At 44.6% G+C, this 24,171-nt stretch overlaps 1 protein-coding gene across 1 annotated transcript in view; it reads right to left on the bottom strand.

Moving 5' to 3' along the window:
- The window catches only part of LOC134406641 (corticotropin-releasing factor receptor 1), a 75,609-nt gene extending 51,591 nt beyond the window's left edge, over nt 1–24,018 (bottom strand). Inside the window, exons 1-2 of the mRNA XM_063138159.1 lie at nt 23,986–24,018; nt 22,793–22,877 (exon numbers count right to left, since the gene is read on the bottom strand). Coding sequence (XP_062994229.1) covers nt 22,793–22,877; nt 23,986–24,018 — 118 coding nt within the window. The remainder of the gene's footprint in view (nt 1–22,792; nt 22,878–23,985) is intronic.
- Nucleotides 24,019–24,171: the final 153 nt, after the last annotated feature.

Genomic DNA, 24,171 nt, shown 5'->3' with positions numbered 1-24,171 from the left:
TTTTTTAATAGGCATGCAGCAAGACAAAAAGAAAATGCAGAAAAGCAGAAAATTGCCCAGGTAGGCAGGGGAGGGGCTTGTGTTTTGGAATTACTTGAGGCTCTGTGGGTTGAGTCCAGAGGAAATTGTGCTTAGAGCAGACCCATTGAAGTCAATGGGACTTTAAGTCAGGATCCAATGACTACATTCACTACTGAATGTAGTGAGACTTACTTTTAAGTAAGCATGTGTCAGATTGGGTTACACATGGTAGACAATCAACCCAAATCATCATCATCATCTGGGCTTGCTGGCTCCTGAAATAAAGTATTGTTTCTTTAAAATGCAAATCAGTGATGTGCTCATCACAAGGACCCATAAGATTTACACGACCATCTTCTACACTGCAGTCACAATTAAAAATGAATGTGCTCTTTCCAGTACAGAATACTTTGGGTATGAACAATGGGGATTTCATATCCCAACTAACAACAGTGCATGTACGTATTGTGCTAAACCACTGATATATATCAGGAAAGGGACTAAGAGTGTGTCCAATTTCAAGGCTTGTGTACTGTTGCAGCACTTCTAATTCTTTGTGTGCAGGTCTCCAGCATGCTTTAGATTGAAAGTGTTTCTTGAGCCTTAAGGGAAGTAGCACTGGTCCCTCCTTGGACCCAGGCATATGGTTCCATGCCAACTTGAGGCTGCAGGAAGCTGCTGTTTGCTGCCTTAACTGAGTCAGCACCAGACAAACGGCTTTCTCACGCTCTCTCCACCCCTTGCCCCTGCTTAGAATAATGTGTTGCAATCACTATGCATTCCTGGTGGCTGGGGACAGAAAGATTAAAGGGCTTCCTTCTGTAGTTAATTGCCCACTTAATCAACTTCGATTGTCCGTCAGCTGACAGGCTTCACTGTGCCAAAGAACAGAAGACACTCCTTCACACTTCGCATGAATGAAATCCATAGTCGGTTAGGGTGGCTACTTACCCATCACCAAAGAAAAAGAAAAGCATCAATCAGAGAGAGAGAGAGAGAGAGAGAACAAAAGAACAGAGTTTTGCACAAAATTTGCATGTACTAATTTAGCTGCATAGATGCAAATTTAGATATAACTACTACAGTTTAAACAAAACTACAAGGCATCACACCAAAGTGGGGAAGACTGTGATCAGAGGGACCACTGTGCCTTGCTCAGTCTGCTATGCAGGGGATAAGTGCTGATGGGCAACTTCAAGGTCTCTGCTCTCCTTTCTTATGGTTCTTTATTGGTAAACTAGACTTGGACAGGACAACCCTTCAAACAGAGGCTGTCGTCTAACAATCCTTCAAAGAGAGGACTGTCCTGTGTAGAGTAAGACGCACAGTCACCCAATGACTGGGTTCAGATGACACACCAAGGTTTGTGGGCTCCAGGTGGAATATGCAACTCGCCCTTAGGAGATGTTGTGTTGTGCACAACCCTAAAACAGATCATGGTTCCCACAACACAGAGATTACATATTCCAAATGATGGATGCACGCATCCCACACACACTGCAGCCTCACCCTGGGTTAAATAACCCACAGTGGGCTGTTGTGTCATATGAACAGCCCTGATACAACTTGTAAATGAACAGGAACAGGGAAATCATATAGTCCTGCCTTCCTGGGTATGAAAGTTTGGGGCATACAGAGGCAAAGTAAAAACAGTCAGGCCTTAGAGGCTTGAAGTTATTCTGTTGGGAGGGAGTATCCCTGAGAGGAATAGTTTCATTTCTCCAGTTAAGTTTCATATCTTCAAAATTCAAACAGTACTTTTTGTTTTGCTGGAAGAAGGTATAAAAAGAGAGGAGAGAGCTAGCCAGAGAGAGCAAGGAAGGATGAGAGAATGAGGAAGCAGCAGCTGGAAAAGCCTAAATGCAGCTAGGGTAAAGGACTTGCATTTTTGTAACTTTTATTTTCCTTTAATGCCTTTGTATCACTCAGCTCTATTGACTTACTTTTACTTATAATTTGGTTGTTTAAATATTCTGGAGTGTCTGGAGTGTCATTCATTCCACATCTACAGCCTAAACCTCACATTGTCCTAATGCATGTGGAACAATGAAAATTACATACACAATAAACCTCTTGCTCTGTTGTTGTTACTTGTCCTAATGATGCGGTTGTCAATTCAGCTGGGTACATGACAGCTGAGTGTTTCATTCAATCCTCCTGGAATTTTCCCTATATAGAGCTTGTTGCAAGGACAGGAGATGGCATATATAACCCCTGTTGTTTGGCAATTCAAGAAATCGGTGATGTGTACTACTTTCTTGTTGTTGCAAGTACACAAAGAAAACCCTGTCTTTTATTAATTCAAACAACAAGAAAGTAGTACACATTACCGATTTCTTGAATTGTTGAACAACAGGGGTTATATATGCCATCTCCTGTCCTTGCAACAAGCTCTATATAGGGAAAACTTCTAGACCTTTAAAAGCACGGATCTCTGAACATTTATACAATCTTAAACATCATAAACCTGGGGACCCTCTGCTTGCACATTTTGTAGAAAAAGATCATGAACCAGGGTCCATTACTTTCTGGGCAATAGAAAAAGTGCCAAGATGAGAACCCCTTCTCAATTAAAAACTGATCGCTGAAAGGCGTTTGCTTGTATGAGTGTTGTTCTTTGTTTGGATTGTATATTGAAGATAATATGTAAAAAGTATGACTATTTTTAAAGAGATGTTTTCTGATAGATTGTATGATTTGTTTGCTACTCCTGATGAAGGATCTAAGGGCCCGAAACGTTGAGCTAGTGTACGCGTTGATCTGTCTTATTTGAATTTACATATCATTTTTTATTGAAGAAATCATTATTACATATTTTAAACCTTACTTAGCACCAGAGTACACATCTCCCTTTTTCTTCCATTGTCATTGGTGCTTTTGTCCCCTTTTCCACTACAACATACCTACGGGACTCTTAAGGAGCCAAAAGATCCTTAAGGAGTTGTTGAGGGAGTCCAGGCCATAGAAGGAACCCTAATACTGGGTCATGCTCTTCCTTACTTTCTCTGTGCAGAAGTGAATTCCTTCAACTATTTGTTTTGTATCTCATTTATATCTCATCCTTCCCCCAACAATCTTAGGATGTCATACATAGGGTTATTCCATTGCTGCCCGAGATCGAGCAGCAACGGAACAACCCCATGTATGCTATCCTAAGAATAACCCCATGTATGCCAGATGAAGCGCTATTGGTCCCTTGTATCACCTGATAGCTTCTGGATCTAGTACCTCCTTTTTGCCAGTTGCACTGTGGTCACCCAAGTGCAGGAGACAGCGGGTCAGCAGCTCACTTTTCTGAGGAGCTGCCACAGTGGCACATTAGAGGAAAGTGTCTGATTCTTCAGAATCAATCCTAGGCTTAGAGGTTGCCTTAACTGGATTGGCTTGAGACCTCATGTCCCCCAAGACAGCTATGAGGCTGTCTCAGTTTATTACTGTCCCAGCGTATAGGGCAGGGCATATCCTTGATTTGGCCTTTGCCTCAGAGTGTGAGGGTACAGTCTGGATATTGGAGGGGTGGAAATCACCCATTGTCATGGTTAGACCACTGTGTGTTGATGTTGGTCTTATTGTGCTAGTCCCTCCCTGTAGAGGTGGGGAACCCATGAAGATGGTCCACCCATAGACCAATGAATTCTGGAATGCTTTGGGGGATTTTCCAGTAGCCAGAGATGGTTATTCTGTCAAAATCCTTGTTGCACTATGGAATGACAAGGTGTGATGGGCCATTCACAGAAGTGCTCTCTTCAACACCATGGAATTTGGAACAGCCCCCATTAATTACTATGTAGCTCCAGAGAATGAAACAAGTTGGAAGCTAACTGGAGCACAAGTGGTGTAAGACTTACCATGAGGGTGATTGAACTCAAGAGTGCACAATTGCGCCTAGTGTGTGGCGGTGTAGGCGATGAAACTATACTTTGCTGCTTCCATTGCATCCTCAAGAAGCCATCCAGCAAAACCTTTCCAAGGGGACTGGGGATTGTTTTCATCTGCCCAAGTGAATCCAATGCTGGAGCCCTCAGAAGTTCACTGTGATAAATTTGTGAGACACTGTGAGGACAACATTGCTCATCTTCATACTGACATGAACACTGCTATTAACGCAGTGTCTACTGAGGTATCCAGTGCCTTGTCTTGTCCTGTGTTGTGGGATCAGTTTCAGTTTGTGGAGCCTAAGGATGTGGATAAGATGCTTGCATCTGGAGACCCACTACATGTTCTCTTGTCCTTGTCCATCATGGCTTCTTCTTGCTAGCCACAGGGTGTGTGTGTGACCATATGGATCAAAGGAGGGGGGAAATACATCATTGTGTAATGGAGTGATCCCCACAGACATGATAGAAGTGGTGTTGTGGTCATTCCTGAAAAAACCTCCCTGGATCCCGATATTTATACAAACTGTCATCTGATATCAAATGCCCTGTCTGGGGACAAGACGTTCTTGACAGGGAGGTTAGTGATTCAGCTGCAGGCACTATTGGGTGAATCTGATTACCTTGATCCATTCCAGTCTGGGTTCAGGTACAGTTTTGGATTGGAAGCAGCCATGGTCACCCAGATGGATGACTTTCTTTGGGAAAGGGACAGAGGGAATGTAACCTTGTTACTTCTTCTGGATCCTTCAGTGGCTTTTGATGCATTTCACCATAGTTCCCTCTTGGACTTCCTTCATGAGTTGGGCACTATTTTGCACCGTGTTGGTAGTCAGATCCCAGGTCTGGGAGTTAAGTTGTCCATTTGTTCTGCATGGGGTTGCACTGCTTCTGAAGGCACAGGTCTGTAGTCTGGGGCTACTCCTGGATGCATCTTTGTTACTGGAGGCCTAGGTGACAATTATCAACTTTGCTTGGTGTGACAACTACATTCAGTCTTGGATAGGGATAACCTAACCACTATGGTTCCTGCATAGGCAACCTCATGATTAGGTTGCTGCAGTGCATTCTATGCAGGGCTGTTCTTTGCCAGGTTTGGAAGCTGCAGCCGTTGCAGAATAGAGCAGCTAGGGTGCTATTGTGGACCAGTACTCCAAACCATCATCCTCAGAGGATTCCAATGCCTCATCCTCAGAAGAGGCTCAGCAGAAGATTCAGCCATGGAAATACATCAGAAAGCTTCTATATTCCCAGGACCTTTTTCTCAGAGGGACCCCAGGGTGAACAGAAGTGGCTCCATTACCATCCTCAGACTCTGAGGACTTGGGCTATGAAGAGACTGGCATGTCACAACAACTTCCTATTTAACCCTAGGTTGTGCTCTGATCTTTGTTGGAGCAACATACAGACAACCCTGTCTAACTATCAGCCCCAATTTGGAGCTGTCCGTGGTGCTGACCACTTTTCATCTTGCTTCCAAAGAAACATGGAACCCTGCAGCCCAAGTCACATCACAGGGCATCGTCAGAGCTCACGGCCTGAAATGGTACAGGTGCTCAGTAGCGCACCCAGCTATGTACACATCACAGCTGTGCTGGCTGTCTTCTAGCTATCAAGCCATATTCAAGGTTTTGTTGTTGACATACAAATCTCTAAATAATTCGGGACAAGAATACCTAACACACACCCTTCCCTTACATACACCCAATCAACCCCTAAAATCTTCAGGTGTGGTCTTGTTCACCATTCACTGTTTCTCCAACCAAAAGAATGTTGTTACATAACATCTCAAATGCAGACATTCTCGGTAGTGGTGCCCATGCCCTGGCACAGTGGCACACCATCCCCAGTATGGTGTGTTTTAAATGCTTCCTGAAGATGTACTTCTTTATGCAAGCGTTCCTTGGCTTATAATTATAATGCTGCTGCTCCATGTTGCTGTCTCTTATTATATCTCTTGATCTGGCACTCAATGCTGAAAGTTGAAATGCTTTAGCGTTGTGTCGTATATGTATTTTACTCTGATTTTTTATTTTTGTATGTAAACTGCTTAGAGATTTTACTATATTAAGTAGTATCTATGTATTTCTAATAAAATGAATGAATGGATGAAGTCATCTCCTTCCTCACAGAGGCAGTAGACCTGATCCGCATCTCCCAGACTAATTAGCAGATTGGAATATAATTATCTAGTAGCTTTCACACTGCCTGAATCTCCAATATATCTTTTGAGCTTCAAAATACATAAGCACAGTAATCCTGGGGAGGAATTGAGCAGTGTGTTTTTACCAGGATTTTCAGCCTGGTGGATCCATGTATTTCCAGTTCCTATCTCTCAGCGCAATTTGCAGCAGTGTGTGTGTGCGTGGCAGGGTGGGGTGGGGGGAGAGCTGGCATAGCTGATTGGGCCTATTTAGGAAAATGGACTAGCTTTGGATCCAGAAGAACACAAGCTGCCTTCTCCTTGACCTTCTCCACACCATTTTGGGGCTTCCACCATTGATGTCCAGTAGGAGAAACACTGGGGGTAGTTGTTCAGCCATCCAGGTACAGCAGGGGCCTCCGACATGGTGCTCCTGCCCCCCACCCCTACTGAACTGGGCAGAAGCCAGTGGAGGGGCATGAAAGTGCCATCCTCATTCCTTCCAGCCACTAACACGTAGGGGATTAGGATTGCACTGTTAGAGAAACATATTTGAGAGAATGCACATATTTAAATATATATTTAAATACAAATTCTCATAGGGCTTTTAAAATAATAATAAAGGAAGTCATAGATTAAAATGGATTAATCTGTAAACAGTATGAAAGTGAGACAGACTGAAAGTAGACTGATTCACCCATTGCATCCAGTGGAGTTTGGTGGCTCCAATTTCAGTTGGACTGTGAATCTACTCTGGGTTTCAGTCAGAGCTCTGAAAGAGATAGCCAGGGTGCTGAACCCAGCCCCTAAAATTGGTTCAGTGCCTCAGACAGCTCCTTTAGTGTTCTGACTGAAACCCAGACTGGATTCACAACCGAGCCAAAATTGGAGCCACCAATCTCAATGGGTTACATCCTTGATAGGCAGTCCCCACATATTTTGTGCAAATGAGATCCCTGTGATATAGGGCGGGATAGAAATGTTTCAATAAATAAATACTAAGTAAATGATAGATATGGGCATCCCCCAACCTGGTGCCCTCCAGATGCGCTGGACCGCAACATTGACCGTGCTGGCTGGGGATGCTGGGCGTTGCAGTCCCAGAGAGAGAACCAGGATGGGGGGAGACTGATATATTGGGAGAGGCTTTCAGGCATTTAGTCCAAGACCAGCAGTGGAACCTTGGGCATGTTTACTTAGGCATAAGTCCCACGGTTTCCAGTGACCTTACTCCTCGGTTAAGAGGCAAAAGACGGACGCCTACGGCAAGTTGTGCCTCAGCACAAGAAGAATTATTCGCTTACCACAGAGGGGTTGGGGAGGGGTGCAGAGAGATAAACGGAGTGACGTTTGTGAAACACTTTGTACTGTGAAAAGTGCTAGAGAAATGGCTCCTAATAGGTAAAAAAAAAAAATCCATCAAAGACAGGCACTGTGGTTAATAGATATTTTTATTCCCCTCCCTGTGTGCCTATCATCTTGCTTTCTTTCAACAGGATCAGAATCCAGTTTTAACACAGATAGACACTCACCACTTTCCAAAGGTACATGCTCTTTTTCCTCCTCACAATGGCCAGTAATGAAATAAACACGGCATGGAGAACTCACCTTGAAAGCTACAGCGCTGGTTCCAAGTCAGAAGATACACCCATAATATCAGCTTAATGGAAGCAACGTACAACAAATTATTTCATGCTAAGATGAGTACATTCAGAAGCAGCCTTACCATTAGGCAGAGTGAGGGGGCCACCTTAGGCAGCTGATTCTGGGTGTCATGAAAAGGGCTGCAAATTCATAGTTATTATTTTGTTTCTTTCTCCTGCCAGGGACAGGTAAAAGTGCTTGTGGGATTTTCTGCCTCAAGTGCCAGAATAACTTCACTAGCCTTGGGTACTGCCCACCATAACTGGGACAAGGCGGAGCGGGGAGAAACATTTGCTACTCCATCTCAGGCAGCAAAATGTCTTGGGCCAGCCCTGATAAAACCATCCACTGTGATTAGATGCTAGAACTGCCAGTCTCAAAACTATACCCCTCCTCTTCCTTCCCTCTCTCTCCACCCTGGCATTTTCCTTATTATGGAGAGCTTGGAGAGATTTGGATCCATTTTTACTCAACACATTGTTTTATTTATTTATTTATTTAATTTTTATACCGCCCAATAGCCAAAGCTCTCTGGGCGGTTCACAAAAATTAAAACCATGAAGAGCATAAAAACAACCAAGAAATTTAAAACACACATACAAAATACAATATAAATCACAACCAGAATAAAACCACACAGCAAAAATTAATATAGGTTAAAAAATGAGATTAAAACAGCAAAGTTTAAATTTAAGTTAAATTAGGTGTTAACATACTGAGAAAATAAAAAGGTCTCCAGCTGGCATCTCGCTACCAAGCCATGTTCAAGGTTTTGTTTGTTTGGGTCTCTCTGAATCTGGATTGCAAACCAAACTTCGGGAGGGTTTAAGGTTTGGTTTCGGCCCACTTCACAGGAACCCCACTGTGATTTGGACATCTCCCAACTCTTTCAAAATCAGCCCAGTTTGGTTTGGAATTTGGCCCACATTGAACTGCCCCATTTTGTCCCTGAAGGTGCTAATAACAAGCAGGGTTTTTTGGGGTGGGTGGGGGATGGGACTGGATCCCAGACAGGATCAGGAGTTCATCCTGGATCAAGCTGAGCATGGCTGCTTTTCCTTCAAAATAAAAGCTTAAGCATGCTTCTTCAAAAGTATGAATAATACAACATGTACTTGTAGGGTGACCATATGGAAAGGAGGACAGGGCTCCTGTATCTTTAACAGTTGTATTGAAAAGGGAATTTCAGCAGGTGTCATTTGTATGCATGCAGCACCTGGTGAAATTCCCTCTTCGTCACAACAGTTAAAGCTACAGGAGCCCTGTCCTCTTTTGTATCCGGTATTTAACTGTTGTGACGAAGAGGGAATTTCACCAGGTGCTGCATGCATACAAATGACACCTGCTGAAATTCTCTTTTCTGTCCAACTGTTAAAGACACAGGAGTCCTGACCTCCTTTCCATATGGTCACATTATGTACTTGGGTCTTTAGGGAGGGTGTGGTCAGTTCAAGCAGACCCAGACACTGCGAGATGGTACAACTTGATCTGTAGCATAAAGCAGTCCTGCTCTGTGTTGTTTCTGCTGCACTGTGAACTTGAGAGACTGGTAACCAAACTACTCAGACTGATTAAGTCTAAATTCAAGCAGCAAGAGAAACCCAGGGATTTGAACTCAGAACTCCCTAGTGTACATCTGACACAGTATCCACTACAGCACTGTGGTCCAATCATTGCATCTTGCGATTCTGCAATACTGATGGCCCTTGAACTTGTTTATTTCCCCCTCACCTGCCACCCCCGAAGCTATATTGGTTGTTGTTACCAGGCAGTGCTTCCTAATCTTTTGTTTCTAAGCTAAGAAGTTATCTCACATATGCCCCCTTCCTTTTGCATCCTAGCCAAAGGCATATGGATTGTTGTCAGTTGCAGTGTGCAAATAGGATCAATGAACTGTTAGATTCATCGATTAAAAACCTGAGAACTAATCAATTAAAAGAAGCCTTTAGTTGACAGCTCCAATACATACATTTTTCACTATCTCAAATCACAACACAGAGTTAGGGCCAGGATGCTGGCCTCATATAGGTCACAACCCACAGGGAAACGCTCGTCTGCAAGCCCCGTCCAAAAGAACGGGAGCGGCAGAAGAGCCATGGTAGGCACCAAGGTTAGCTGAACCTGGGATTTGTGGTTCAATCAGGGCAGGAGTTTGGGGCAGGAGTCCAGGACCCCAACTCAGGAAAGCCCACAAATGCAGCAGGGCCGGTTAATCTCATTTTGACGCACGTGGCCAGCTAAAGAGCCGTCCCCATAAGAATCTTTGTCCTAAATGAAGTAATACAAATTAGGATCTGAAGAGGGGGCCCCTATAATACCATTAAGTCCAGCGTCTAAAATTACCCAAAGGCACCACGGAATGGCTTTCTAGCAGTTACCACCGCTCTGCCATGTGACAAACAGACTGATTATGGTTTGGTTTGTCTATGCATCTTCCTATTAGCTTGTTGCGCGTTTGCTGTATCAATCTCGGCAGGCATGTAGCACATGACAGGCAAACAGCGCATCACCCAGACAGTCTCTGGGATATAATGGATGAGGAGCCCGAAAAGCCACGGGCACTAAGGTCTGGAGAAAGATAAATAATAGGAAAACGGTAGCCATCCATCATGGTTGGCACTCAAGGGCACACAGCAGCTACCAAAGCAAAGGAACAAGATCCTTGAGGGCAGGAAACAAATGAGCAACAAGCCCGGTTCCTGCCCCGGCTAAAGGAGGAGCAAAGTGTTTCATCACACCAGTATTAGACAGGTGGCTCTAGCTTAGGGGTTCTGGAGATTTCTAGGAAGCCTCTGTCTTGGAGCACCCTCATTCTAAATGTGGGAGAAGGGGGGATGGCTTGGGTTTCACATATTCCATTCTGCACACCCTATGGGAAGTTCCACATAACTCTGCTTGCCTTCAAGTGTTGGGCAAATATTAATAAATCAATCCAAAGCTCGGAGGACTCCCGTTAAGGTAGGACAAGGGGGAAAGCCATGTATGCCATCTTGACCTTCTTGGAGGAAAGGTAAGATGGAAATGTACTAAAATAGATCAGACTTCCCCAACCCAGTGACCTCCAGATGTGTTGAACTGTAACACCCTTCATTCCCAGCTGGAATGGGAATGATGGGAGTTGCAGTCCATCACATCTGGAGAGCACCAGGTTGGGAAAGGCTGAAATAGATACATGATAGATGGATAAATGGATGGATAGAAATAGATAAAATAGACAGACGATAGATAATGAGAGAGAATGATGAAAGACAGCAACATCATGAAGGCAGGTATTTGCATCCTCCGCCACAGGTTCACAGCAGCGCATACAGGTTACCAAATAAGAAATAGACTTGTACTCTGGTGGCACATTACATCGAAGCAAATGCATAGAGGGTGCAGCGGTGCAGCTAGGTAATTTAGGCTCTGGACTTCATAGTCTTCTGGGGGCACCCTGCTTTAGATGATGATGTATAGCGCGGCCTGGTCTTCCGGTTTGAATCCTCGGCCTCAGTTGAAGCTGCCACCGGACCACGACGGAGCCAGGTAAGCTGCCTTCCCCCCTGCCCCTTACCTGGCTCTGCCGCCGTTGCCGCATGGACTGCGGCAGCGCCAGGTAAGCTCCCACTTACCTTTTTTTCGGAGCTCCGGATCGAGGCAAAGGATCCGCTTGGTTTGGTCTCGATCAGCTTCATCTCGATCCGCAGCTCCTCTGACCCGATCCGTCTCCGCCTTTGTCTTGAGGCGAATCAGGCCACCTCGCTATCGCTTCTCTGATCCAAAGCGAAGCGGAGCACAGCCCTAGTTTCCACCCCATCTGCTATTGTCCTGAGCCAATTCCTACCACCACCACTTGCACAATTGGCTGTGTTTTTCATTTTTTAAAAGATGTTCTTTGGCCCTGAGGCATCAAAAATGTGCTCACACATGAAGCTATCTTCTACCACTGTGGTGTTAACTGTTCTGACAGGAAGCAGCTCTCCCTGGTCTGAAACAAAGGTATTTCCTAGCCCTGTTATCTGGCAATGCTGTGACGTGAATCTGGTGCTTCTGTATGCAAATCATGCACTCTACCTCTGAGCTATGGCCTTTCCTCTGCTGAACAAGCGAAAATGTTAGAACGTGTATATTATTTAGTAAATTGGAGCTTCTGGTCATAAATCTTTATTATTCTTCCTGGAGGCTAAGGAATGGGATGACAAGGAGGTATGTCTACTAACAGCCTTATGAAAAACATCTCCCTGCAAGCTCTGGAATATTTCTAAATAGTTTTATTTAATCCAATAGGCTGAGGTTTTCTTCTTCCTGTTTAATGTTTTTGTTGTTTCACTAAAGGGCAAAAAATATATATCCTTGTTATTTCTGGTAATGATACAAACCAATCTTATCCCATCTGGAGGTGGGGGCGAGTGGCAACATTTTCACTTGCCAAAGATGATAAAATACCTCGAGCCAATCCTGCCCATCATCAAGGAGATGGGATTCCCAAAGATTTTGAAAGCAGGGAATAATTTCATCTTTGACGGAGGATACGCTCACACTGGCCAAATCTTATGCGACATATTCTATTTTGTACTGTTAATATCTTGCACGGGTCTGTCGATTCACAGATGAAAATAAACCCACACAGACACAATTGTACACATTCCTGCTCTCGCTACAAGGAAAACTGTCAGAGCCCTGCTCTGGTACACCAATCACTTGAAGGCTTTTTTCCCCCTGCCTACTGTAAGCTGCAGTTGTTTCCAATCTAATAGTATGCCTTGCATGGATTTAGGGGCCAAGAAGGTGTCTGTTCTTTTTGGCTACAGATACAGTGAAAATTTGTAAGGTAGTCATGACTAACTGAAATCTTATTGATTTCAATGGGTCTGCTAAGACTGGATCCAACCTGTTTCACTGTATAAAATCCCAGGTACATCGCAAAATAGATGTGAACCTTACTGCAATGTCATTTAACTCTAGCAAAGGTCACCCAGATTGTTTTGAAGCTCTTTCTATCCCAGCTGTTTCTTTGCTCTCCCTCCTGCTTCATCTCTGTCATGTTTCTAAACATCCTGTTCATTTTAAAAAAAAGAAATATGATGCACGCGTGTACCCACGTTCAGCAATCTTTGCCTTTTTTTTGTTCTGACCCTGTAATACACCTCAGCTAATTTGTAACTCCTTAAGAGACAATTCTTCCCCCAGTTTTATAAACTGCCGCATATTTATCAGTAAAACGAAGTAAGCTAGGGTTAGGCAATCCAGTGCTCCGCAGATGTTTTGGATTCCAACTCTCTTCGTCTCTGGCTATCAGCATTGCTGGCTGGAACTGATGACAGTTGTAGTCCAAAACATCTGGAGGGAATCAGAATGTCTGCCCCTGAAATACGCCATGTTGGCCCATATGGCCAATATTACATTTTGAGAAATGGGAGAATCAGCCACTGGGCTTCTTTAGATTAAGGGGAAATCATGTTGCTTTACCGTGGCTTTGCTTCCTGCTTATCTTGTGCAATTGTAATGGGCTGCATTACATGGAGAGAAAGGGGCGACTACATGGTTTATAATTGAAAACTCCTCCCCACCTTGGGGCTCATAGACTTGAATGGGACAGCGCCCTCTAATGGGTGCTTTGTTAGTGCAACTTCACCTGCACACAATAGGCTATCCCAAGACATTTTAGAAGAATCATGATATTCAGGGTGTTTTTTAAGAATGGAATAACTGGGGGAAGGCATGGGAGATGTTCAGGAGGTTGACAATGTTGTAAAAAGGAATCACAAACTTCCAAGAGTGGCCAGCTAAGAGCGTGCCTTATTTTGGTTGATTGAAGAACCTCAATACGTGTGTGTTTGTTCCAGCAGACTTAGGTGTGACCTGAAATGACACCTATTCTGTTTCTATTTGCTCTGCTGCCCCCTCCACTTCATCTTAGGATTCTGACCATGACTTCAACATCAAGTCAGCCTTTTGCTCCCCTCACACTACTGTTGGGAACATCTTGCCGTATGAAGAAATCTGGAAATCTTGAAAGCTTGCCTGCAATTTTGCACACATTTAATTGATCCTAATAAAAGCATTGCCTGAAAGGGAATTTTGGAATAATTTTCAGTGTGACAAATGAGCTATATGCAGATTTCTAGCAATAAATAAATCGGGCAGATTTTAATACTGACCCTCCTCCCTCCCCATGAAAAAGAACAGTATTATTACTACTACTACTAGTAGTAGTATTTTGAATGAACACATTTGAATTGTTGTTTGTTGTTGTTGTTGTTATTAGGGGAGGATATCCTGGATATTTTCTAAAAAGGCAGGCTTTAGTTTTTGGAAATAAATGAAACAGATGAATCCACTGCATTCAGGTTTAGGGGTAAGCAACTGGGCAGTAGGGCTGTGCACAGACCCCCCCGATCTGTTCTGCACCCGATCCACAAATTCCGAATTGGGCCTGCTCCGCCCCGTGTCGATCCGCCTACGGTCTGCTGTGCTCTGCTGTGGAGCTCCGGATCCGAATCGGAGCTCTGCAGCAGTGCCGGCGCCAGGTAAGGCCCCCCTCCCTCCTCCCCCCGATCTGCTTTGTCTCTGCCTTTGCCGGAGGCAAAGGCAGGCCACCTCGCACAGCCCTACTGGGCAGGCAGAATAGGTCTTCCTCGTCTCCTGCTCCCCACAGCAGCCCCCATGAACGTGTTACACAGAGGCTCCGGGGACCCTGCTGAACACATTAAGCTGTGATGCTCTGGTGCAGGGAGAAGCAGGGATGCCCCTCCCCCATTGGGCAGAGACCACCTTCCATGATCGGAGCCCTTCCATCAATGCAAGACGAGGGTAAATAAGAAACAGCCTGAAGTGATCGCTAAGCAAGTTACAAAATGACAACAAATCACATGGAACAGCTGGCCGAAAATTTTGCGCTCATTCAAAATTCAGCAGAATTTTAAAGTTTGAGTTTTTTAGTGTCAAAAAGTTTCACATTTTGCTTTTGAAATTGAAGAGGGATGCTTTTAAAAAGCTGCAGTTCGTTCCTGCTCATGGCTGAAAACACGAACTCCTTGCCGTGCCAGGGGGCGTCTGGTTATTTTTGGAACTGTCTCAGAACCCACTCGGATCGTCCTGCTTCCATTCCAAAAGGTCTTTAATCCCAGCTGGTACCTGGGGTGGAATTTGGCGATGTCTCTGATTATTTATTTTCAAGCATATTTTTGCAACTATAAGAACTATAACATTGCTTTTTCAAGAAAAATAAAAATAAAAGCAGAAATTCTTACATCCATTTTGTGCGATACCTTTATTTGGTCAACTCAAAGATCAAGAAAAAAATCTGCAAGCTTTTGAGATCTTCAGATCTCCTCATCAGGCAAGATGTTAAAAAAAAGAAGAAGCAGATTGGTGGGGGGGATGGGGGGAAGGCAGACTGGATGTTGTAGTCAGGATGTCTGCATAGTCAAGGTGATATGGAAGAGGGGTTCCAGATGTTCAGATTGGGCTCTGCCAGGTGATGTGACGGTTTCAGGTTTCAGGGGCCCCCTCAAACTACTGGGAAGAAAGGAGCAGATAACTGGAGATCCTCCATTTTTAAAAAAATATAAAATCCAAAACTCGAAACTGTCTCCATCCTGGGTGAACCAGGCAGGTTCCTTGGTTAGTGTAAAGAGCAGTATGAATTTAAAACGAAGGAATGAATCCACACGCCTGTAACTGCGTCAGCATTGGGTCCTGCTAACCTTTGGCAGGCAAGCCCCTAATAATATGTCTGGAAAGGGTAGGGGCAGAGAAAGGCGGGGGCTTGTTGTTCTCCAGGCAGTCCCTTCCAACTGGGTCTGATTCACCTGCTGCACATGCCAGTACTCAATTTCAGCCAGCAGTTTTGCAAGGCCCTGTAAACGAGCAGCTTGGCAGAAATATCTGTCATCCAGAATCCGCAAAGCCCATCCATCAGCTCCAAAAGAAGTCCAGGATTCCTCAGCCAGTGGCAGCATTCTATCAGGGATGTGTGAGCACATCCCAATATGTTTTCTCTAAAGCACTGTTCTTTGAACTGACCTGGCCGAAGTAGGTTGCACAAATGCAATGCCCCTGGCCTTTATTTTTCTTATAAAGAAGGGTTGTTGTGTTTTTAAAGTGAAATCCCAAGGGGAGGGAGGGGGGAGAGAGATTGAGAGAGGTAATGTGGGTGTGACTACCTGTCACTTGGTACTTGCCGCAAGATCACAAAGCATATGCAGGACGGTGGGAGGCTATGACTATGCTCCATGGCTGTAGTATCAGCTCCGAAACTTTACAAATCTCCCCTCTTCATCTGGAATAGGTGAGATTTGTAAACTGTGAATTTTCATACTGCATCTGTCTGAAGAGTATTTGCATTTTTGATCCACCTGCAGGGCCGGTGCCAGACTATTTTGCGCCCTAGGCAAGGTGAGCTACTTTCACACACACACACCCAAAAAATGCCAACTTTGATTTTTAAGAACAGATGTTTCCTGGAAAAAATAAGAAGCACAAAACTTGAAACTGCTAAATTTATTTTAAAGTGCAAGAAATATGTCATGCCAATTATAGCAAACAAATTGGAAAGGAATGTCTATGGATCTAAAATGCATTATTTAATAGAAATATCACCTCCAAATCATCCCCCCAACTCACACGCGTGAGCACACACACACTCAGCATCACTCACTCCAAACAAACACACGCATGACCACATGCATTCGCTCAAAGACCCCATGCACCCCATTCACCCATACATTCTCTCTCTCTCTCTCTCTCTCTCTCTCTCTCTCTCTCTCTCTCTTCCGGGCACGTTCCGGAAGTCTGAACGTGGAGCCGCCCCACCCCCACCCCAGCGTCCCTGGCTTCGCTTTGGCTGGGCGGGCGTGGGGCACCATCTCGCCCACCCAGGCCCAGCTGAATCCTCGGGCCAGCCCAGCTCACAGCCAGCGCGCATGAGTCCTGCGCTGCGCCCGGCGCCCTTCTTAGCTTGGCGCTCTAGGCAGCTGCCTGAGTGGCCTCTATGGTAGCACCGGCCTTGTCCGCCTGGTCAGTTTCTTTCCCTATCTGACTGCCTTTGCCACTCTGGACATTAGGATATGGGACAACTGAAACAGGGAGGTTTACATTTCTCCCAGTAGTCAAATATTTCCACATGAGCCTGGACTCTGATTATTTCTCTGGCCCTCTCTCTGCTTTAGCAAACTTACATCCCTGGCTTAGCTCACTCCCCTTCTTCATTTTATTGGCCAAAGGGGGTCTGTATTTGCTCAAATCAGGGACCCTCTCAACTTTTCCTGGCCCCCAGTGACTGAAAATTATCAGGCTCATCAGGGCCAGCTTACCAAGGACTAAGGAGGACATTCCTCTATTTGAAGGTATAAGGACCCGATGAAAAGAGAGCAGCAGGAATCCATCATCAACAGTTACCACTTGGACTACAGACTGAACAGGCAAATGGGTCACCCAGTCATCGGGCTTCTTTAGTTGAAAGGAAAATTGCATTGCCTTATTGGGGCTTTGCTTCCTGCTTATCTTGAGCAATTGTAATGAGCTGCATTACACAGGCGTAGATGGGCGACCATGTGGTCTATAATTAAAAACTTCCCCTCTTTTCCGTGCTCATAGCCTTGAATGGGACAGCACCCTCTACTGGACAGTTTGTAGTGCAGCTTCAGCTGCATACATTAGGAAATCCCACGATATTTCAGATAAGTTGGGTTATCTAGGGTTTGTTTATTTTTAGAAAGGAATAACTGGGGGAAGGCACAGAAGACATGCAGGAGGTTAATGATGTCATCAAAAGGACCTTCAAATTTCCATAAGTGTCCAGTCACCAGTGTGCTTTACTTCGCTGATGTGAAGAACCTCACAGTTTCCCACAGTGTGGTGAGATACATTATATTCTTATTTACATCAGGAGTGCAAAAACTGCAGCCTCTGGGCCATAGGCAAATCTCCCCGCTCCAAATCCCCAGCATCTGCCACATCCATTCCCCTGACACACCAACTGAATCAGGATTATTTCATGCTGCCATGCTTGTAAAATTGCTCGGTATGAGTTAATGGCTTAGCAAATGTAATTCATGCAAAGGAGTAACAGTAGTGAAGAACGCCTGCTAATTAGGCAGGAAATGATCTTAGAAGTTAATTAATACAAATGACTAGATGTCAGTTTACACACCACCTTTCTGTTCTTGGTGGAAGAGAGTTGAACCAGCATTGCTCTCGCCCAGAGCTGTCACACATCAATGGGGCGGAGTCCCCACTGTATCCGGCAGCACTCCCCACACGAACTGCTGAGCCAATTTCAGGGCTAGGAGTAAGCCATGCCCTACCTGTGGCTGATCTACCCCACGGCGGCTGCTTCATGCTTCAATACCAGCTTCTCCCCCATTTCATTCAGACTGCACACACATGTCAAGGTGTGCAGAGAGAGTGCATTTTGCTATTTGTGGCAGTATTTGCAGCCAAGAAGGAAGGCCGTGGCTTGAGTGCCACTGGCAACAGCCTGCACACGGCTGGGGGAGGAGGAGACTTGGATGGTGGGGGACCTCTCGGCTGGCAGGATATGGGAAAGGGTTGCGAATGTTTGCAGAGGATTTCTGAAGGAAAGCAAAGGCAGGTAGGAACGAGACTCAGGTGGTGAGGAGGAACTGGCCACTCTGTGTGCATATGTGTGTGTGTGCGCGCGCATGCGCACTCAGGCCTGAAGAACAGTAGCGATGCTAAGCTGCCCACTTATGCATTGCCCCCAAAGAGGGAAGGCATTACCAAAGAAGAGAACCAAAGAGGACATTGATTCGCATAAAATTTACATGAGCTAATTTATAAGTATAGATGCACATTTAGAAATAATTATTATTGTTTAAATAGAAATAAAATACAGCTCACCATGGAGGGGGAGAGCGTGTGTGCCTGCTGTACGGGTGCTCGCCAATGATGCGCAACCTCAAGGCCTTGCTGCTCTACCTTCTTACGGTGCTTGATCTAGGGTGACCATATGGAAAGGAGGACAGGGCCCCTGTACCTTTAACAGTTGTATAGAAAAGGGAATTTCAGCAGGTGTCATTTGTATGCATTCAGCACCTGGTGAATTTCCCTCTTCATCACAACAGTTAAAGCTGCAGGAACTATACTAGAGTGACCAGATTTAAAAGAGGGCAGGGCTCCTGCAGCTTTAACTGCTGTGATGAAGAGGGAATTTCATCAGGTTCTCCATATATACAAATGACACCTGCTGAAATTCCCTTTTCAATACAACTGTTAGAGATACAGGAGCCCTGTTCTCCTTTGCATAGGGTCACCCTAGCTTGATCTTTTAACGGAAGAGGCCTTCATAGAGATCACAACTGCAAATAGAAGACTGTCCTCTGACAGCTCTTCAAATATAGGACTGTCACCTGTAAAAGTTGGATTCTTGGCCACCCTAAGGGATGCCACTGTAAAGATTTTGGCAGATTTGATGAAAAAGAATAGCCCGCGGGACTGGATTGTGAGTGTGTTGAATTCCAGCACAGTGAAAAACCAGCACTGTCACCTTAAGGGCATTGCAGCCTCGAGATTCTCCTCTCTTGCTCCTCGCCTTAGAGTAGGAGAAATGGCACTAGGCAGGCCTCCATGAGGAGCCCTGCCGGGGCACTGCATAGAACGGAGGTGGGGAAATTCAGGTCCGAGGGACAAGTTCAGCCCTCCTGGGACCCAATGCTGGTCCCACCCACTGATTATTTGGTGGTTTCCTGGCTTTTGTGCATTTTTTCCTCCATTCTAGAAGATTGAAGTGGCATCCCTAAGGCTTAGTTACTGTCAGCAAGAGCTTTAAGATGCAATATGTGGGTATTTATATTTGATCCTACCCTTTTGCCTTGGGCCCCACCTCCTCCCATTCATTGGGTCCTGCCCAACACAGGAATGTGGCCCCTGAGAGCTTCTCCAAGATTGAATTTGGCCTGAAAGAGGTTCCCCACCCATGTTATAGAATCCTGTATATGAATCTAAATTCATAAATCTAAATTAGGAATACAGTGTGTGCATGTGCATGCATGTATTTACAGTAAGCTCTACTGAATCATAGAATAGTAGAGCTGGAAGGGCCTACAAGGCCATCGAGTCCAACCCCCTGCTCAATGTAGGAATCCACCCTAAAGCATCCCTGATAGATGCTTGTCCAGCTGCCTCTTGAAGGCCTCTAGTGTGGGAAAGCCCACAACCTCCCCAGGGAACCAATTCCATTGTCGTACTGCTCTAACAGTCAGGAAGTTTTTCCTGATGTCCAGCCAGAATTGGGCTTCCTGTAACTTGAGCCCGTTATTCCGTGTCCTGCACTCTGGGAGGATTGAGAAGAAATCCTGGCCCTCCTCTGTGTGACAACCTTTCAAGTATTTGAAGAGTGCTTCTGTTCCATCTGTTGACGTCTGTTCCAGGTAAATTGGTTGAAAGCATTATTAAAGACAAAATTAGTAAGCACATAGATGGGCAGGTCCTGCTGAAGAAGAATCCACACAGCTTCTGCAAAGGCAAGTCCTGTCTCACTAATCTACTAGAATTCTTTGAGGGTGTCAACAAACATGTAGACGGGGGTGATCCGGTGGACATTGTTTACTTGGACTTCCAAAAGAGTTTTGATAAAGCCCCCTACCAAAGACTCCTGAACAAACTTAGCAGTCATAGAATAAGAGGAGAGGTCCTCTTATTGATCAGTAACTAGTTAGAGAACAGAAAACAGAGAGTAGGAATAAATGGTCAATTCTCCCGATGGAGGGAAGTAAATAGTGGGGTCCCACAGGGATCGGTTTGGAAACAATTATTTTCAACTTGTTCATAAATTATCTGGAATTAGGAGTGAGCAGTGATGTGGCCAAGTTTGCTGATGACACCAAATTATTTAAGGTTGTTAAAACACAAAGGGATTGTGAAGTGCTCCAAAGGGATCTCTCCAAGCCGGGAGAGAGGGCATCCAAATGGCGGATGCGGTTCAATGTAAGCAAGTATAAGGTGATGCACGTTGGGGCAAAAAACTTAAAGTATAACCTAATGGGATCTGAACTGGTGGTGACCAAACAAGAAAGAGATCTTGGGGTTGGGGTGGACAGCTCTATGAAAATGTCCACCCCAGTGTGCAGCCGCTATAAAGAAGGCAAACTCCATGTTAGGCAGTATAAGAAAAGGAATTGAGAATAAAACTGCCAGTGTCATACTGCCTTTATAGACGTCTGTGGTGCAACCACACTTAGAATACTGTGTACAGTTCTGGTACAGTTCTATGAAGCTGGAAAAAGTGCAGAAAAGGGCAACTAAATCTCCCCTAGGAGGGAAGGTTACATCAACTGGGATTGTTTAGCTTGGAAAAAAGGAGGCGAAGGGGAGACATGATAGAGGTGTACAAAATTATGCAAGGTATGGAAAATGTGGATAGGGAGACATTTTTCTCCCTCTCTCAAAATACTAGAACCAGGGGACATCCCATGAAGCTGAATGGTGGGAGATCCAGGACAAATAAAAGGAAGTACTTCTTCACACAGTGTATAGTTAAATTATGGAACTCATTTCCACAGGATGTAGTAATGGCCACCAATTTGGATGGCTTTAAAAGGGGTTGGATAAATTCCTGGAGACAAAGGCTATCAATGGCTACTAGCCCTGATGGTTGTGTGCTATTTCCAGTATTCGAGGCAGTAAGCCTGTGTGCACCAGTTGCTGGGGTCCATGGGTTTGGAGGGTGATGTTGTACCACATGTCCTGCTTGTTGGTCCCTGGCCGATGGCTGGTTGGCCATTGTGTGAAGAGAGTGGTGGACTAGATGGATCCTTGGTCTGATCCAGTATGGCACTTCGTATGTTCTTATGCTATCATGTCTCCCCTCAGTCTTCTCTTCTCCAGGCTAAACCTGCCCAGTTCTTTCAGTCTCTCCTCAGAGGCCTTTGTTTCCAGACCCCTGATCATCCTCATTGCCCTCCTCTGAACCCCCTCCAGCTTGTCTACATCCTTCTTGCTGTGGTGCCCAGAACTGGATGCATACTCAAGATGAGGCCTAACGAGTGCCGAATAAAGGAGAACAGTACCTTGCGCAATTAGGAAGCTATGCTTCTATTAAGGCTACCCAAAATAGCATTTGATTTTTTTTGCAGCCACATCACACTGTTGGCTCATATTCAGCTTGTGATCTACAACAATTCCAAGATCCTTCTCTTTTGTAGTATTACTGAGCCACTGAAAAGTAAGTCACTAAAAACAGTGACTTACTTCTGAGTAAGCATGTATAGGATTGTACTGCAGGTTACCAGCACCCGTGGAGAGCCTAAATTCATTAGGGGAAGCAGGGGACTTAAAGTTGCCCATCGACACAGTGAGCATCTGGAAAGCAGACTGAGAAGGCACACGGGTCCCCTGGCCACAGTCTTTCCACCTTGGTGACAGCACCATGTACATTGATGGTGCTATATAAATAAATAAATAATAATAATAATAATAATAATAATAATAATAATTTCTGTTTAAATTATAGCAATTGTTTTTAAATAGCATCGTAAGTGGCCACCCTGCTCTTCTCCTGCCTTTCATTTCATTCTACAGCAGGCAGCAAGGCTGTTGGAAAGGGTGCACCACTTCCACTTGTTCTCTCATTGACCCTGAACTCTTATAGAGGTGGGTACGACCTACAAGTTAGTACCTAGCAACCTAAACCACTGAAGCCAGGCCGCTGGGCACAACCCCCTATTCTAAAAAATCCAGAGATCAATTCAGTGGTCTCTAGGCCTTGCTCATGGTGACCCTATGAAAAGGAGGACAGGGCTCCTGTATCTTTAACAGTTGTATTAAAAAGGGAATTTCAGCAGGTGTCATTTGTATATATGGAGAACCTGGTGAAATTCCCTCTTCATCACAATAGTTAAAGCTGCAGATTCCTTGCCCTCTTTTAAATCTGGTCACTAGTATAGCTCCTGCAACTTTAACTGTTGTGATGAAGAGGGAATTTCACCAGGTTCTCCATAGATACAAATGAACTCCCCTTTTCAATACAACTGTTAAAGATACAGGAGCCCTGTCCTCCTTTTCATATGGTCACCCTACATTACTTGCATTTCCCCCAGGGAACGGCTGACCCAAAAGCAGGATAGTGTGGCAGCCTGCCAGAGACAGAGTCAAGTAACTCACTTACCAGTGATGTTCGTGGCAGAAGAAAGATTCTCACAGAGTTCATCCCGGATTGAAGCTGCAGCAAGGTTGATCCAGAAGAAAACAACCTATGTAAGAAAGAGAAGCAGATGCTGTGAGTCTGCAGGGGAGGAAATGAACCTAACCCACCTCTCCTTTCTCTCTGTTCACAGCTGAGGTGCAAAGCCAAGACTGTTCATTCTTAAAGGCTGAGTGAGACATAAGCATGGCTGCACTGAGGTCATTTTTCACTCCACCAATACACATTTTGGAAAGTAGAGCTGAAGCAAATATTCACAAATATACAAAAATTGTTGGAACTGGGTGCTGGTTATTCCAACGTTGAATGGAACCATTTTAAAAATAATAATAATGCAAGTAGTATTTTTGAAAGTGAAATTTTATCTAAAAATAAAAGTGCTCAAATTTTGCTGGCATGTCTTGATCACTTTGGCAAGCATCAGATAGGATGCCTTGTAAGCTGTCATTTGTTATTTGTTGAACACTAAAAATATCATTGCATGTCATCTATCAAGTGTTGTCAAATATCCTATCAAGCACTAAAATTAAGTATCATAGGATATCATCAATACAGACAGGGCTCTACCTGGGATAGTGGTGGGGGAACAGTGGGTTCACTGCCCCATTTAGAGTACGGATTCACTGTGCCTAAGAATTCCTCAAAAACACACCTTTGAATTTGCCATATGACAGCTTCCATTTTAAAGAACAAGAGCTGGTTTATATAATTGGAACATGCCTGATTTTTTTAAAAAATCTATCAGCAATGAATTAATACAACATAAGAGTTCTGCTGGATTACACCGAAGGCCTATGTAATCCTGTATCCTGTTTCCCATAGTGGCCAAACAAATGCCATGGGGAAAACACAAGCAGAACAACATACACCCACACCCCAAAATTGGCAATGTTTAAAATCTCACCCACTTGATCTAACCTCAGCCAACTCAAGAATCACCAGGCATCCCTGGCTCAGGGTAAATTATCCAGCATCATTAACACCTTTCTCATGCTTAAGTAATCCTGGAAAAAAACACCTTTAACTACTGCGACTATGAACATGACCAGATTTTTAAATCTATAAAAATAAATGAACTGGATGCGCTACTAGTGGGCATTTGTTTTTGTTTTTGGAGTGCTGTATCATGTGCATTGCGTCGCCTGCATATCAGTTACCTGCAGGTATTGCTGGACTCCAACCCCTATCATCCTTGACCGCTGATTATGCTGTCTAGGGCTGATGGGAGTTGGAGCCCAACATAATAGCCATGCTGGATCAAACAAAAGGTCTATTGTTGTTGTTGTTGTTAACCACCTTTCCACAAAAGTCACCAAGGTGGTGTATAGCAAATCAAATCAAAT

Source organism: Elgaria multicarinata, chromosome 11, assembly GCF_023053635.1.
Source record: "Elgaria multicarinata webbii isolate HBS135686 ecotype San Diego chromosome 11, rElgMul1.1.pri, whole genome shotgun sequence".
In the NCBI taxonomy this organism is placed as follows: Eukaryota; Metazoa; Chordata; class Lepidosauria; order Squamata; family Anguidae; genus Elgaria; species Elgaria multicarinata.
The sequence above is the reverse complement of the archived record's forward strand: the minus strand, read 5'-3'. Positions and strand labels throughout refer to the sequence as shown.